General features: G+C 30.5%; 2 protein-coding genes across 2 annotated transcripts; both read right to left on the reverse strand.

Annotated features, from left to right (window-relative positions):
- Positions 1–285: 285 nt before the first annotated feature.
- On the reverse strand, positions 286–5,507 carry LY79DRAFT_576589 (3-phosphoshikimate 1-carboxyvinyltransferase; the record flags this gene model as incomplete). The annotated part of the gene is made up of 3 exons (XM_060559805.1): positions 286–381; positions 457–5,037; positions 5,451–5,507. 3 exons carry the CDS (start codon positions 5,505–5,507, stop codon positions 286–288), a joined length of 4,734 nt encoding a protein of 1,577 aa, XP_060418574.1.
- A 4,965-nt stretch (positions 5,508–10,472) lies between these two features.
- LY79DRAFT_576590 (uncharacterized protein) lies at positions 10,473–13,248 on the reverse strand (the record flags this gene model as incomplete). Its single annotated transcript, XM_060559806.1, is given in 12 exon segments — positions 10,473–10,484; positions 10,709–10,776; positions 11,017–11,034; positions 11,236–11,313; positions 11,445–11,492; positions 11,797–11,820; positions 11,840–11,899; positions 12,177–12,220; positions 12,299–12,346; positions 12,620–12,623; positions 12,856–12,897; positions 13,215–13,248. The coding sequence occupies 12 exon segments, from the start codon at positions 13,246–13,248 to the stop codon at positions 10,473–10,475; spliced, it is 480 nt and encodes a 159-aa protein (XP_060418575.1).
- Between the last annotated feature and the right edge of the window lie 5,440 nt (positions 13,249–18,688).

Consider the following 18,688-nt stretch of genomic DNA (forward strand, 5'->3'; position numbering starts at 1 on the left):
ACTATTTATTCATAGGTTGGCCTACCACATGTGGCCCAGACCTACCAACCACAGCAAGCTTCTGCATCTCAAGTAAGTCGGGGAAAAATAGTAACATGATATAGGGAAAAGAGTCATGACTTTTTTTTCAATCCCCCACCCTTTTTAATTTCCCTTACCGTTCATTCCCTTTCATTTTAAAGCTTCAGTCACATAAAACACTTCATCATTGGCCAATACCATACTGAATCCTGGCCATGCGCAAAGGTCATAGTAGAGCAAAAGGGGATGTTTTCTGCTCCTCCATTATACTTTACGGCCGGTAGCTTCCCCAGCCTCCTCGCCTAGCACAGCTGCTCGAGCTGTTTGGTACAGGGGGATGATGTCGGTCCATTTCTGGAACTAGAGTGGGTTCAGGTCAGCAACCTCTGTCTGCTCGCTCGTTGCTGCGGCTCTCCGAGTTTGATGTTGACTTACCTGGTACCAGCCCTGGGCAGAGAGCACTTCCAGTCCAGGGATAGTTGCCCACCCGGCCTCCTCAGCGAGCTGCATCAATGGGGTGTAACGGGGCATGTAAGCCATCTCAAGGAGGACCCGCTTCTCCTCGGTTGCCAGCTCGTGGCGCAACACCACTGCCAAGGTCTCTTGAAGTGATGGATCAACCGGCTTGTCTGCAGGAATAGTGCTGACTATAACGGTGGGTGAGGATGGCAGGGTGGATGCATCACTGGCGCTCTTGAGAGCTTCGATGCGATACTCGGGAGGGAAGGATGCCTTCAGCGTCTCCAAGTTACTGCTATTGCGCGCAAGTGCGTAAATGGGCCCGAAGCCCAGGGCATGGAGAGCAAAGATGGCAGCTCGTGTGGTCCCCCCCGAACCGATGACCATTGCGGAACGCTGGACGCCAGTGGCGGAGCGAGGCGCAACTCCTGCGGATTGCAGAGAGTGGACCATGCCTGACCAATCGGTGTTATCACCGACGAGCTTAGCGTTGCCGTCCCCATTGTCCCTGGCCGGGATGATAGTGTTAACGGCACCGATTATGCGAGCGGACTCCGAGATTTCATCGATTTCCTTCATGATGTCTAGCTTCAGTGGGATTGTGACGGACGCACCGCCAAAATCAGGTGCACGGATAACCTCCCGAATGTCGGCGGCGCTATCCGTCTCCTTTAGCAAGTATCGGTGCGGCAATCCAGTCAGCGCAAAAAGGGTGTTGTGCAGTGCGGGCGACCTTGACGCCGAGATAGGCTTGCCGAAGAGATAAAAGGACTGGGGACTAATGCCACCCAACAGTGCCAAAGCCTTCCGGATCTCTGCCGCGGACAACTGCCCAGGAGCCGCCTTGAACGGCAGAGCAGGATGAGAGACCGGAGTAAGGCAGCCGTTAAGCACGCGGCTGAGCTTGCCGGCAGTACCCATATTGAGGGCAATGATGGGGGTTTTGTGTGAAGACAACATTGCGGATTTGAATTGGGCCAGCGCGTAGTTATCCTCGATGTGCTGGGCAATACCAACCAGCTTGATCACGTCACCCCATTGGAGGGCTTTGTTGTAAAATGGTATCCAGGAACCGTTCTTCCACGACAGTTTGCCCTGAGGGTCGTGATGAGAAGCAATAATGCGACACGGCCCCTTATTCTCCACAATTGTTTGGATGACTTGCTCCGGGAGCGTCATCTCGACGTCGATAAACTCAACACCCATGCGGATGGCCTTTTGGTAAAGTCCAAGGCCCTGGTCATAGGCGTCGTCTGGGAATCTTCCGCCCTGAGCTTTCGTCCGCAGGGTGAAGATAATTGGCACGTCGGCCACAGATCGGAGAAGCGCAACTTGGTGTGCCACCGATTCTTCCGAGAAGTCTTGCAGCAAGTCCACACGAAGCTCTACGGCGTCTGATCCGACGACGACGGCCGGTATCAGGGCCAGAGCAGAGGCGACTTCTGGCACCGTGAGGGAAACGAAAAAGCTGGGGTCCTTCGCCAGTGCCCTTTTCACTTGAACCTCCTCGCCACACAAGGTGTTCACAAAGCGCCGGAAGTCCAACGGCGGGTCCCGTGTAGCCAGAGTGCCAGGCGGGTGAGGACTAAAGTATTCGAAGTTGCTACATTCCTCGAAGAACGGCTTCCGGCGATAGTAGACATCTTCAATGTCCTCCCTGTAGGCCGGTCTCGACTTGTCCTGGAGGAGATACTCAACCACCTCCTTGGTGTTTCGATGGACCAGCAACACGGTTCCGTCGTTGCGACAATGAGCGACGAGCAGTTTGCGAGCCTCGGGGGTCTCGACAATGCCGCCGCCGCACGAGAAGATATAGCCATGACTCCGCTTCTCCAAGACCTCCCGGAGAAGCTCCAGCTCATCCGCCCGAAAGCCGTCCCATCCTCTGGTGCCTCTAATCATCTCAGGAATCGTCATGCCAGCCCGTCGCTCCAGCTCCTCGTCCAGGTCAACGAACGGTCTCTTCAACGTGTTGGCCATCCACCGACCAGCTGTTGTCTTGCCAGCACCACGCATGCCAATAATAAAGACAGATTTGTCCTTTCGAGTTTTTGCGGAAGGTCCTGTTAACACCGCCTGAGGATGCTGGTCGACTCCGTCCAAGACAACCTTGAAGGACTGAGACAAGGTATCCCACCAACCCGGCCATGTCTTGCCAGTACACTCTCTTTCGAGTATCGTAACAGGTTTTGGTGCCACGACCGAGAGCACACTGAAACTCATTGCGACGCGGTGGTCATCATAGCAGAATATGCCTTCAGTGGGCCCTTGAAGGCCTTGAACAGAACGGCCAGTAATAATGATGCCGTCGTCAAACTCATTCGTATCAACGCCAAACTTAGCCAGCTGCTCACGCATGGCTCCGATACGGTTGCACTCTTTGACTCGCTGATTCGCGATGCCGCTAATTCTGGTGGTTCCCGACGCGACGGCAGCAAGAACCGACGCCGTCAGGAAGGCATCTGTCATGGGCTCCATATCGACGTGCTCGATGGCCTTCAGGCTGCCGATTGGCGGCCCGGTAACGGTGGTTGAAGTGCCTGTCTGCTCGACGGCGCAACCCATAGGCCTCAGTACGTCGACGGCAAATCGAGAATCGCCTTGGAGCGACTCTGAGCCGATGTTGGGCACAGTACAAGTAGTGCCGGTGATGGCCGCAATGGCAAGAGGGTACGTCGCCGAGCTGGCATCGCTCTCAACCACGTACTCGGGAGGGTTTTGGTAGACGGCCTTGGGAATATGGTAGGTATTTGGCTCCTCGGATGATCGCGTTACATTGACGCCAAAAGTACGCATCATGGCTATGGTCATGTCGATGTAGAACTGGGAAATGGGTTTTCCACCAACGAGACGCAATGTGACGGGGTTCTTCGCATAGGGCGCAGCCATGAGAATGGATGAGACATACTGAGAGGAAATGGTGGCGGCCAGTTCAATGACTCCGCCTTCAAAGCCATCGGCAGCGTCCACCTGGAGGGGAAGACTCTTCTCCTGACCCAGATACTTGATACCCAATCCGTTGGCCCTGAGTGCGTCAACCAGGGGCCCAATGGGGCGAACCTTCATTCGGGCGTTTCCTGTGAGCACCGTCGAAGAGACGTCAGATGGGGCACAAAGAGCAACAACAGTGGTCAAGAATCGAGACGCTGTACCAGCATTACCCAGGTACAGCGCCTCCTTGCTTGCACTGAGCCTGCCACCCTTGCCCTGAACGGCTAGAACCTCTCCAGCATCTTCCCAGGCATAGGTCGCGCCGCCTAGTTGAGCAATTGCTGATAGCATATACTCGGTGTCATCAGAATGTAGAAGGTTCGTGATACGGCAGGTTCCCTGACCAAGGGCCGCAAGGACAAGGGCACGGTTCGATATGCTCTTGGAGCCGGGAGGTATGACTGTAGTGTGGTGCGACTTGGGTACGCCAGAAATCACTTGCGTCGCCGGTGAGAGGACCACCCTGATTGCGTCATCTTCGACGACGCTGGCCTTTTGTTCGTGAGTCCTTCCGATGGCCGAAAGAAGCACAATTTTTTTCTTGGCTCCGTCATTCTTCTTGTCGACGGCCATCTTCTCCAACAAGGCATCGACCGGGGACGTCTTGCCTGCCGTCAGTTTAACGACTTTCTTGTCGTGTATGGATGTGGGCAGTTCGTAGCTCGCGATGCACTTGACGAGTCGGGCCACAGCGCCAGGCCGGAGAACGCCAAGGTAGCGGGCTAGTTCCGCCTCCTTAACCATGCCAATGGCCACTGCCTCGCCGTGCAGAAGCTGAGGGGTGAGAAGAGCTTCGTATGCGTGCCCAATGGAATGGCCAAAATTGAGCAGATTCCTCAGGCCGCCTTCCCTTTCGTCACTGGAAACGACATGAGCTTTGACGCGGGCGGAACCCAACACGATTCGCTTGAGAACATCTCGGATAGAGGATAGTCTCTGAGGGCCTTGGGATTTGACAGCGGCTAGAATGATGGCCGCGTTGGACTCGAGCGTCGTGAACTCGTCTTCGTCCCAGATGGCGGCCGTTTTGACGACCTCCGCCATGCCATTGATGAACTCTCGTGTTGGTAGCGTCTCGAGGAAGGCCAAGTCGATATAGATGCGCGATGGTTGCCAGAAGGCACCGACCAGATTCTTCCCTGCTGGTGTGTCGATTGCAGTCTTGCCTCCAATAGAGGAGTCAACCATAGATAGCAGAGTAGTAGGCACCTGGACGAAGCGAACACCACGCATAAATGTGGCAGCAACATAACCGATCATGTCGCCAATGACACCACCGCCAAGGGCAACAATGACGGTATCCCTTGTGCATTTCTGCGACAGCATCCAATCCTCAATGCTTGCCTTAGTCTGGCGGCTCTTTGAAATTTCACCCGGCGGGATAGCATAGGTGAGGAGTCGAGTCGAGGCAGACGCCGCAGCGTTGAACACTTTCTGGAAGGGCGGCACATAGGTGTCATAGAGATTTGTGTCGGTGATAATAACGTAGGTCGACGTCTTGAGGTTCTCGAGGAGATCGTGAGTCACAAAGTTAAGCCAAATGCCGTGGTCCACAACAATATTGTCCTTGCCCAATATCGTGATCCGGGTCGGACCTATGCCCGAACCCGAGCCATTGGCCAATCCCATGATCGATCGCGAAAGTAGGAAAGGGGAGGATATTGCGGTTAGGTAGGGCTCTGGCGCATCGATGTGGTTTTCGTGGTCAACTTCGCTAGAATGAATTCAGGATGTATGTGAAATTCAAGTGTCTTTGTGCGTGTGACCACTGAGCGGTCCCCGGAGTAGGAGTCAATTTAGTTTTTTCTGGAGCGACGCCGATTGGGAGGAGAGGGAGAAATGTGGGAATGACTGTGAAGGTGGGACATTTAGTCCGCCTATATCGGAGGGTTAGGGGAAGCATTGTCAAAATGGCATAACGTACATGTATAGCGAGTCGCGCATTATAGTGAGTTACACACTTCCTCATTATGCCTTACAGGTGTCAAAGTGTGGCAATTGGCCATGCGCAATTGTGGGTCAAATGTTGCCGTCATTGGCTGGATGGATTTCCCTACCTAAAAAGTGGCAATTAGATAACAAATACATTTAGTTAAAGGCCACAAATTTAAGGCAGTAATTATAGCAAATTTACTAGTAAATACACTATTAATATATACCTAATTAACTAAGAATATTATTATAATTAACTACTATATTTATATACTTTAATAATTAATAGTCTAACTAGTAAATTACTAATTAATATTAATTAAAGTAATATATAGTATATATATAATATATATATTAACTTTTATTATAACTAATAAGTTAGCTACCTCTATAGTTATACTAAAAACTTTTACTAATAAAGGTAAATAGTAGGCTTAATTATAGTAAAAGGTATTATTATTAGGTATATAAGAAGAAATTAACCTATTAATTACTAATATAGCCTAGATCTAGACTATAAAGTTAATAAATATTTAACTAAAGGCACTAAAGTTTTTAGACTATATAATAAAGTAATTAGCTATTATCTAATAGATCTAAGACTATATAAAGAAGAGATCTTTAGCCTTATTACTAAATAAAGCTTAGGTAATAAAAATATTATAACTTAGTAAAGAAAGTATTAAATAACTTAAATATAATAAAAAGGTCTATAATAAAGAATACTAAAAATATAAAAGTAATAAAAGAGTAGTTAAAGATTTAGTAATATAAATCTAATTAACTATAAACCTTATAACTATAATAATTTACTATAATAATAATAAACCTATATATATATAAATAAAAAACCTTAAGGCTATAGTTAGTATACTACTATATAAAAAAAAAAGCTAGCTATAGCTAAATATAATAAAGTTATAAAGAAAGTAATAGATTATAAGATTATAAATATAAAGAAGTTAAAAAAGTAAATAGCTAAATAAAAGGTTACTATATAAAAAAGTATTTATATTAAGTAGTATTTAGTAAAAAAAACTAGTAAATAGTTCTTACTACTAATAAAAGCCTTAAGATATACTTTACTAGCTATATAGGTTAAATTATATAAAACTAGTAACTAAACCTTAGTAAATACTAATATACTACTATATTATAATATAACCTTTATAATTTAGGCCTATATTATAGTAAAGCTAAAGTAACTATAGGTAAAAGTAGTATATAAAGTATTTAGCCTAGTTACTATAGTAATTTATAGTAATAATATAGACTAAGTAAAAAAGAAACTAGCTTATAGGCCTTATAAAAATATACTTTATATAAAGTTACTAATATACCTAAGTGCCTCTTATATAGTCTTATAGGCTATAAACTTATAAAGTATTACTTATAAGTAAAGTATAGCTAAGGTTTATATAAAGACTAAAATATAAGGTAGTTAACTATATATATAAATTATTAACTAACTAATATATAAAGAAGAAGTGTTAGTATAACAGGTAGTCTACTAATAACAGCAAAGCCTTCTGGCTGGTTAGAGTAATAGATCTTTAATTGATTATCTACTATTGCCTAAAGAGTAGAAGGAATCTAGAAGAGGGGGTCTAGCCAGATAGGCAATATATATAGGGGCTATAACCAGTGTCCTAGTTGTTCTAGTTCTAGATATCCTGGCAGGATATCTGCCTAGATCTACCTAGATATTAAGGATACTAATTATTCTAACACTAGCAACTTTCTCTTATAAACTAGACCTCTGCCTATATATCTATCTAACTATCTAACTATTTAATAATCTAACTATCTAATAGCCCTATATCTAACTATCTAATAGTGTGTTAATAAGTAAGGCTAGGTTAGCTAGGTAGAAATAGGGGTAGATATGTAATTTTCTTGCTAGTTTTCTTAGTGTATAAATTAAGGGGTTTTTTGTAGTTAAAAGTACTCTTCTAAAGGTAATAAAGCTTATATAATAGACATAAATTAACAAGGTTTTTACTAGTTAAAAGGACTAGTTATAAATTTATTAATTAACCTATTATAATAGGTAATTAGTATAATATTATAGTAAAGGTATTTACAGAGGCGTTTTTTAGTTTTTGCCTACTCTAGGTATATAAATAGTTAACTAGTAATAGTTACCTCTTCTATAAGTAACCTTACTAATCTATAGTTAATTCTACTATAATAGCTAGCTAGACTATTATAGTAGAACTAAACACTAATTAGTGTTAGTATAATAAGTAGTCTACTAATAATAGTAAAGCCTTTTAGCTAGTTAGAGTAATAGATCTTTAATTAATTATTTACTATTACCTAAAGAGTAGAAGGAATCTAGAAGAGGGGGTTTAGCTGGATAGGCAATATATATAGGGGCTATAACTAGTGTCCTAGTTGTTCTGGTTCTAGATATCCTGGCAGGATATCTGCCTAGATCTACCTAGATATTAAGGATGCTAATTATTCTAACAAGAAGCTTAAAGAGGAGAATATACTAGCTACTACTATATAAAAGAAATTAAAGAAAATAGATATAATAAAGAAGGCTAAAAAATAGCCTAATAAAAAAGTAAAGTAATAACTATTAATAGTATAAATAAGAAAAAGGGTATTATTTATATAGTTAGTAGTATTTATAGTAAGTATATATTTACTTAAAGACTATATTATCTTTAATTTAGAAGTAATACTTTATATTTTCTATTTATACTATTATTTTACTTATATATTACTAGTAAAACTAAATAACTTTATTTAGGTTAGTAAAATAATAATACTAATAAAAGAATAAAGTAATACTATTATTAAGGCAAAGGTAAATAACTATAATATAGCTATTATATTATATAATATTACTTATTACTTATTATTTTCCTATAACCTAGTATTATATATACTACTTAAGTTATATAACTATATTTATAAGGTAAATAACTACTCCTTAGTATTTAATATATATAAATTTATAGGCTAATAAGTTATAAAGTAAGTTAATTTAAAAAGTAAAGGACTATATATAGTATATCTAATTACTATAGTAACTAGTAATAAAGTAAAGCTAGACCTTTACTAATATATAAGGCTAATAAAGGTAGACTACTAATATAACTACCTTAGTTACCAGAGAATTACAAAAATACAAAATACAAAAATACAAATACATGTATTTGTATTTTTGTATTTTAGAGGAAAAATACATTACATGTATTTGTATTTGTATTTTACTAAAAGGAAATACAATACAAATACAAATACATGTATTTGTATTTGTATTTTTGTATTTTATTACACTTTATTTATAGTTATTAATAGTTATATATTAAAATATAATTAAACCTATTATATTTCTTTTATTATATTTCTACTGTATTTTTAAACTTTTAGTTAGTTATAAGCCTTTAAGTTAATAAACTAAGAATTATATTATTAATATATATAATATATATTTAGCTACTTATTTTATAATATAAAGTAGAATATAATATAATTACCTAGACTATATACTACTATTAATAATAAATAATAAAATTATAAGTAAGTAATATATAGTAGCTTATAGTGTAATACTAAGTATTAAATATAATAAATAATCTTTAAGTATAAAATAACTATAATCTTAAATCTAACTATTCTTATTATCTATATCTAGTATATCTAATAGTATTAGTATATATATATATATATATATATATATATATATATATATATATATACTAAAGAATATCAGAGCTATTACTAGAATAATCTATAACTAAAGTATTATTCTCTTCTTCTTCTATTTCTTCTTCTAATTCCTCTTCTATATCGTTTTCAATATATATACTATTATTATCCTCCTCTTCTATAGTAAAATCTAATTCATCATCTGAAACTTCAGAATAATCAAATAAATCACTATATAACTTAGGATTAATTAATTCTAAGTTACTATTATTATTATTAATAGAATTCTAGTTCTTTAATAGTACTAGTTGCCTTCTGTTTTTATGGGTAAGTCTAGTTCTTCTTTTTGTTATTATATTACTAGATTGGTTAAAACTAGCTTCTACTGTAGCTGAAGTTGAAGGTATAGCAAGGTATTTTCTAGCTATAATACTTAGTATAGGGAATTTAACTTTGTTATCTTGCCACTAGTTAATAGGGTTAACCTAGTTATAGTATATTAGTATTTAATCTTATTTTAGTAGTAAATTATTAGTTAATATTAATATTAGTAGTTAATAACTTAATATTAATACTAGTAGTTAATAATATTACTTATAGAGTTATAGTTTATATTATTACTAGTAGTTAATATTCTTTCTAGTAATATTATTTACTACTAATAAATAATAAAGGGTCTAATAATAATAAATTAACTTACTTTATCTCCTTGAATATTAACTCTAAAGTAGTTATTTAATTTATCCTTTTGTATATTCTTATTTTCTTGTTTACTTTGAATAGGAAATAAATTACTAATATATTCCTCTTTAACCTTATTATTAGGTAGCTTAATTTTACTTTTAATAGTATTAGTAGAAGTTTCTATAGTAGTATTAATAAGTAAAGTTTCTTTATTTTTTCCTTTATTCTTAGTAGTAATATTATTACTATTAGTTAAGGTTTCTATACTTATTCTATCTTTAATAGATTCTAAGTATAGACCTTTTTGATTTTTTATTAATAAATCATTAATAATATAGTTTTTTAAGCTATTAATTAGTTAGTTATTTACTATAAAATAATATCACTATTAATAAAGGTTTTATAATTTATATATATATATATATATATATTAACTTTATATTTAACTTACCTATTAAACTCCCTTGCTAAGTCGTTTTTTGCTAAGGTTATAATACTATTAGGTATAAAGGATACTAGACTATTTTTTCTAAGACTTTTATAATTAAGTCTAGGGTCTAGAATAAACCCTATTAAATAAGGCTTATATTTACTATAATAAGTATTAGGCGTAATAGGGTATGGAAAATAGTCTTCAAGCTTCTGTAACCCTATATTTATAGCTTTAATAAATATAGAAGAATAAGGATATTCAGTTTCATTAAACTAGAAAGAAATAGTTAGTAGAATTCCTATAGTTATTAATATACTATTTAAATAGTATAAATAAAAGAAATATAATAATAGTATTAATTTAATAAATAAAAGAATATTATTAATATAATAAATATAAGATTAGTATATATACTAGCTTTAATATATAGGCTTATATATTTTAATAGTAAATACTATAATATATATATATATATGAATATACTTTCTTAAATATATACTTTCTTAAATAATAATTACTTACTTCATCTACTTGGTTTTCTTTAGAAGTATGTAGGGCTTTAATATCTAATAGTTGATAATAAATATTCCCTATTATACTAAGAGTAGTACTAATAGTTATATAACTCCGGCTTTGTAGATATATAGTAGGGCTATAAAAAACTCGAAGTATATCTCTTAAATAAGTAAGTTGTATCCAGTCATTAATATTAGGATAAATAATCCTAAATATCTTATTTTTAGTTAACTTATATAGTATATCTAAGGCTGGTTTTAGCTCTATAGCTATATTAAGCATTAGATATACTGAATTCCATCTAGTCTCATTACCTAGAGGAAGATTAGTAACTATTAGGTTATATAGTATTATATATATATATATATATATATATAAAGATATTAATATAAGTAGGTATATATATATAGATATTAATATAAATATATATATATAAGTAGGTATATATATATAGATATTAATATAAATATATTTATATAAGTAGGTATATATATATATATATATATTATATATAGTAGTAAATAGTTACTTACAGAGGGGTATTTTTGTTTTATAACTATTAACAGGGAATTCTTTACCCTTTTTTGCGTAGTTAATAGCAGTTTGGAATTCTTCATATAATATAGTATTATTTCTTAGTAGTATTACTAATCTTTTCAGCTTTCCAATATTACCTATTATAATATTAGTCTAAGTATATATATATATATTAATTATTATAATAATAATTAAAAGTACTTACTATAGTTATTTTTTAATACTTTTTCTTGATCTTTATAAGATAATTTATCTAAAGCGCCTGTATAGTTATTTAAGATATATTCTGCTTTAAATTCAGATATATCTTTATCTAACACTATACTGCTAATATATTTATCTATAATAGCTTTAGCTACTAGATTTAATATATGTGCTATACATCTTATATCATATAAAGATATACTATTATTAGTATTATAACTTAGTAAAAAGCTATTTAAAAAAGTATTATTATTAGTGCCGTTATCTCTTGTTATACTAAGAAATTAAATAGTTAGTTAACTATATATATATATATATATATATATACTTAAGGTAAAAAATAAAACACTTACCTAATAATATTTTCTTTAGGTATACTATATTTATTAATAATACTTTCTTCAAAGACTTCTTGTATATATAAGCCAGTATGTGCACTATTTAAGTATTCAAAGCCTAAATAAGTTATAATAGTTAGTATATATATATTTATAATAAGTTAATAATAGTAAAATTATTAATAACTAGTTTTAGATAAAAGAAATAGTTAATATACCTAATTGTATATAGTTTAACTTAGCAGAGTTATCTATATAAGAGCCTATAACCCCTAAATAGGCCTTATTATCTATAGAGGTCCATATATCTAGCTGAATAGATATATAACCATAGTTTAAAAAGTGTTACTGTAGGTTATATATAATAGTTGCTTCTAAGCTAGTAAACTTAATACCTAAGTATTTAGTTAAGCCTCTATAATTAACAGTAGGACTAGAGCTATATCAAGATAATATTAGTAAAATATATAGATATATATATAAATATATATATAGTAATAATTAAAAGCTAACTTACTTATTTAAATAAGATAATAAAGAATTAAACTCATTAGAAGTAATATTACTATAAGGTATATTAAATTGTAGTAGATAATTAATAATATAATTATAGAATTCTGTTTCTTCTATATTATTATAATTATTAATAGTACCACTTTCTCTATATCTTCGTTTATTTGGTGTATTAGACATAAAGTCATTAATAGTGCTTTGTGTAATATTACTTCTATTATTATTCTTTATATAGTCCTGAACTATTAAAAGGTTAGTAAGTAAATAATAATAATATTATTAATTATAATTATTATTATAATAAGAGTAGTAGTTATAATAATACATAACTATTATATATATCTATAATATATATATCTATAATATATATATCTATAATATATATATCTATAATATATATATCTATAATATATATATCTATAATATATAAATCTATAATATATAAATCTATAATATATAAATCTATAATATATATATTATTAATATATATATATATATATATATATAGTTATATTACTATATATAAAGAAGGTAATAATATAGAAGTATAAAGTAACTTACACTTAATTTTATCTATATCTAGTTCTTCTTTTTCTGATGTTGCTATTATAGGGTGGGTTTTTTTATAGTGAGTTACTGCATTAGACGTCTGAAATCGAGCTGCTTTAGTAGTAAATTTCTTATTACAACCTTTAATATTATAGGTTAATTCTATTTCCCTATCTTTACTTAAATTAATAGGTAATAGTTTATAAGTAAATAAACCGTTAGTAATAGGATACTGCTTAGTGCCTTTAAAGATATAATTTTTTTGATTTTCTATTTTATGGGCGTATAAAAACTGGTTTTTAGTACTATTAATTGATATCTGAGAGGAATTAATAATAGAATCCTCTGCTTGAGAGGTGCTAAGGATTCACTAGCGTAGAAGGAATCGCCGGATTCAGAAGCCATTTTTTTATTATATATATATATATATATATATATATTTCTTTAATAAAGAGTAAAATAAAGTAGTTAAGATAGTTAATAGTTAAATAAATAGTTAAAAGTATTCTTATAATCTTTACTATTATTAATATAATAGTATTCTTTAAAGTATATAAGAAAGTAAGTTACTATTTACTATAAGAAAAATAAAGAAGTAAAATACTACTATATATACTTTTTTTACTTAGTATATAACTTACTATAACTATATATTTAGTATATAACTATAACTATACCCTTATACTATAGTTATACCTTTTAATTATATAAACCTATAAATATAACTATACCTTTATACTGTAGTTATACCTTTTAGTTATATAAAACTTTAACTATAACTATAACTATACCTATATCTTTAAGCTATAGTTATACCTTTTAATTTTATAAAACTATAACTATAACTATAACTATACTCTTATATTATACTTATAGTTATAGTTTAAGATTTTATAAGACTATAACTATAACTATAACTATACTCTTATATTATACTTATAGTTATAGTTTAAGATTTTATAAAACTATACCTATAACTATAATTATAACTATACCTTTAAGGTATATTTATACCTCTTAAATTTATAAAACTATAACTATAACTATAACTATACTCTTATATTATACTTATAGTTATAGTTTAAGAATTTATAAAACTATATTAATAGATATACTTATAACTATACCCTTAAGCTATAGTTATATCTTTTAATTTTATAAAACTATAAGTATAACTAAAAATATACCTTTAAGCTATATTTATACCTTAAAATTTTATAAAACTAAATCTAAAACTATAACTATACCTTTATATTATACTAATAGTTATAGTTCTAGATTTTATAAAACTATAACTATTACTATAATATAATTATACCCTTATACTATAGTTATACTTAGAGGTTTAGATCTTATATCTTATAATTTTATAAAGAATAGAAATACTATAATATATATCTAAATATATATAACTTATATCTTATAAAATACAGTATTATTAGTATATATAGTTTATATAGACTATTAAAGTTATTTTTATATAATTTATTTAAGGAAGAAAAAAATAAATAACGATATGTATTTTAAATACAAAAATATAAATACAAATACATGTATTTGTATTTTAAATACAAATACATGTATTTAAGAAAAACTAAAATAAAATACAAATACGTATTTGTATTTGTATTTGTATTTGTATTTTTGTATTTGTATTTTGTATTTGTATTATATTTTGTATTTTTTTGTAATTCTCTGCTTATTTTACTAAGTATAATCTACTTCTCTTAATAGCTTACACTTATTATATCCCTTAACTAAGTCACTAGTATTTTATATAAGTAAATTTCTTAGGTATTATTTATTATATATATCTTTTTATCTTTTCTACTTTACTAAGTATTTAACTTATAGTTTTCCTTTATACTGTATAATTTACTTATTAAGTAATACCTAGATCTTATATAACTTCTATTTATCTATATTACTTTTTACTTACACTAGGCTAGGCTATAGTTACTAGTAGTAAAATAGATCTAGACCCTTTAAGGCTAGTATAATTAAGTAATAGAAATAACTAAATAAACTTTCTATACCTATAAGAAGTCTTACTTATACGCTAATAGTCTTTACTTCTCTAGTATTATAAATAGCCTAGTTTATTACACTAAGTATTTCCTTAGTAGCTAACTAGGTGACTAGTATCTATAATATAGTTTTAAATAGACCTTGTCCTTAATTACTAAATTATAAAGTTTATAAGTAGTATTATAATAAGTATATATTACCTTGTTTACTATAGGTACTAAGTGTTAAGCGTCTTATAAATATAATTTATATAATATATTAATAGTCTCTAGTGTTAGTTAGTAATTATTCTTTATTTTTACTAATATATCTAGTGCTATTTATAGCTTAAAACTTATTATTATCTTATTTAGGGATTAACTAAGGGTAGCTATAAAGGCCTAATTAAGGGCGTATTATAATCTAGTTAGAATATCTATCTATAGTACATCTAATATAGAATAATAATACCTAATAGTAATTTTAACTTCCTAATTTTTATATTCTAATAAACTATCTGTCTATAGGTAGTAGGCTATAGCTATTACTAAATTAATATTAAGAGCCTTTATAAGGCTTTACTATAGGTCTAAGGTAAATTTCCTATCTTAGTTAAAGATAATATATAATAAAATACCCTAATTATATAACTAAAGTGCTTATAGAAGTAGTCTACTTTAATTAGTAGCTATATATATTATATAACCTAGTATTAGGATAGTTTTTTTAGAAAATTATATAATACTATTAATAGTATATTAAATATATCTACCTTAATTTTATTGTGTGTGTTTTACTAAAAGGATCCTTTAGCTAGGACTAAAGGTAGACTAATAATAAAATCTATAACTAGTAATAACTATAAATAGCTATAGTAGTAGCTTAATAGGAAGAAGCTAGCCTATCTACTACTTTTAACTTATCTTATATTCTAGATAAATTAGGCACTATTTCTTATATACCTTAACCTAATTTAATTTATTCCTTATAATAAATATATCTAGTGTATAAAGTATACGTTATAGGCTATAATAGTAGTTATTATTATAAACTATTTAATATATTATCTAAATTATAGAATTTAGGCCTACTAATTATTAATAACTGTCTAGACTAGTATAGTAAAGTAAACTATACTACCTTATTATCTATAAACTAATTAGTTATTTTACTACTACTGTTGTCCTATTATTAGGTGTCTTTATCTTGTCTAGTTTATCTAGTTTAGTAAAAGGTTTTATAAAATACTCCTCTTTTTAATAGCTAGTATAGATCTAGTCTTTTAGGTTATTTAATATCCTAAGATCTATAAAGTGTAGCTTGTTTATAAAAGCTACTACTATATAATATATATCTAAATTAGCTAAACTAGGCTCTAGTACCCCTAAAGTAAAGCCTATTTACTTCTATATATTATCTAGTTTACTAAAATCTTAACTCTTCTTTATAAGTCTTCTCTTAGATATATAGGTTACTTTTACTAATATATTAGTTATTATTAGTTTAGTTAACTTAAGGTTATCTATAGTTAGTAGCCCTAATAATATATTTAGTATAAGGTTAATATAGCCTAGAATATAGTAGATTTAAAGGTTAAACTAGCTAAGATAGTTAGATACCTTTATTAATTAAGGTTAAAGCTTAGTAATATCTATAGATTATAGAGAGGTATTTTTAATAATTTCTTTAATTACTATATAATTTATAAGAACTACTACTACTACTTATAATAATTATAGTTACACTTATAGCTTTTAATAAGCCTAAACTATGTATACTACCTTAAGTTCTATAGCACTATATCTTTATTTTACTACTAATAATTTCCTAGAAATAAATATAACTAGTTATATTATACCTAAAGAAATATAGCTTTTATCTTATAGAACTACTAGATAGAACAAAAAGACACTAAAACCTGTTTTACTTACGTTAAGGGTTAGGAACACTAATTTATCTAGATTATAATAATATAGCTTTATTTCTATAATAAGCTAATTTAGTAGTAGCCTAAACACATCCTTCTCTATAGTAGTTAGTATAAAGTATATCTTCTTAGCTTAGGTGTCTTATACTCCTTTAGCTAGTACTTTATCTACTAGTAGTAGTCTATTATTTTGCCTTTTTTAGTGTATAAAGGTCTTCCTTTATTAAAGTATTTTAGTTTTCTATATATAGTATAGAATAAATTTATATAAAAAGCTAACTTTTCTAAGAAATATTTCTAGATTAGCTTAATTATCTAGGTATTTTAATTTTACTAGTGCTACTATATAATCCTTAGTTATATATAGTCCTAATGTATTAACTTTAAATCTTAATATATAAACTAATAGAAATATAATAAAGGTCTTTTTTAGGTTTATAGCTACACTAACCTTATAGAGAGTCTCTAATACTTACTTAAGATAAGTAAAATAGTCTTTAATAGTGTTACTAAAAATAATAATATTATTAATATATATATAAATAAATCCTTAGTATAGCTAGAGTAAGTAGTCTATAAACTATTAACTAAATAGTAGAGAGTTTTAGAATCCTATAAAGATAATATATATATTAATAACAGTAAAGGATAAGTTAATATAGTTAACTATATATATTAGTAGTAAGTAACAAATAATAAAGGTAACTATAGTTCTCTATTATATATATAAAATAAGGATAATTATTATAGGTTAGTTAGTTAAATAGCTAACTTATTGCCTATAAATCCTTAGAGAATTTATAGCTAAATATCTAAGAATTTACTAGTAATAAGTTATTAAGGTTAACCTAATAACTCTAATATTTATCTATAATAGTTAATATTATAACACTAGTAACTTTCTATAGTACTAGAAATCCCTTAATTAATTATACCTAAAAGAATAGCTAAAGAATATAATAAAAATAAAAAACTAAAAAGTATTTAATATCTTTTACTTATATAGTCTATTATATATAAGAAACTTATTTATTTATTTATATCTTTAACTACTTATTACTAACTAGCTTCTCTAATATATTATTTAGTAATAACTTTATAAATCTATCTACTAGGTTATTACTACTATAAATTTACTATATTTTAAAAATCTTATAGTATTTATATAACTAGTAAAAGACTATAATATTTATTATAAGTTACTTTTTTTTATAGTACTAAGTTTTATAAAGTTATTGTAATATTGACTATTGCAGATAAATATTAGAGTTATTAGGTTAACCTTGATGACTTATTGCTAGCAAATCCTTAGATATTTAGCTATAGATTCTCTAAGGATTTATAGGCAATAAGTTAGTTATTTAACTAACTAACCTATAATAATTATTCTTCTTTTCTTTATATATAATAAAGAACTATAGTTACCCTTATTATTTATTAATTACTACTAATATATATAATTAACTATATTAACTTATCCCTTAGTGTTACTAATACTAATTAGTAGTTAGCTTTACTATTAACTACATAGGTTAACTTTACTGTCTAAACTATAGATTAGTAAGGACTACAAGAAGAGGTAATTATTACTAGTGAATTATTTATACACCTAGAGTAAGCAAGGACTAAAAAATGCCTCTATAAATACCCTTACTATAATATTATACTAATTACCTATTATAATAGGTTAATTAATAGATCTATAACTAGTCCTCTTAACTAGTAAAAACCTTATTAATTTATATCTATTATATAAGCTTTATTACCTTTAGAAAAGTACTCTTAACTATAAAAAATCTTTTACTTTATATACCTATAGCTAACTAGTAATTATTTACTATATCTTATTTATTATAAGCTCTTTAGCTTACTAACTTCTTTTTTCTATATATATACTTTTTTACTAACTAA

The sequence above is a fragment of the Colletotrichum navitas genome (genome assembly GCF_030913465.1).
Source record: "Colletotrichum navitas strain CBS 125086 chromosome Unknown LY79scaffold_7, whole genome shotgun sequence".
NCBI classification, from domain to species: domain Eukaryota; kingdom Fungi; phylum Ascomycota; class Sordariomycetes; order Glomerellales; family Glomerellaceae; genus Colletotrichum; species Colletotrichum navitas.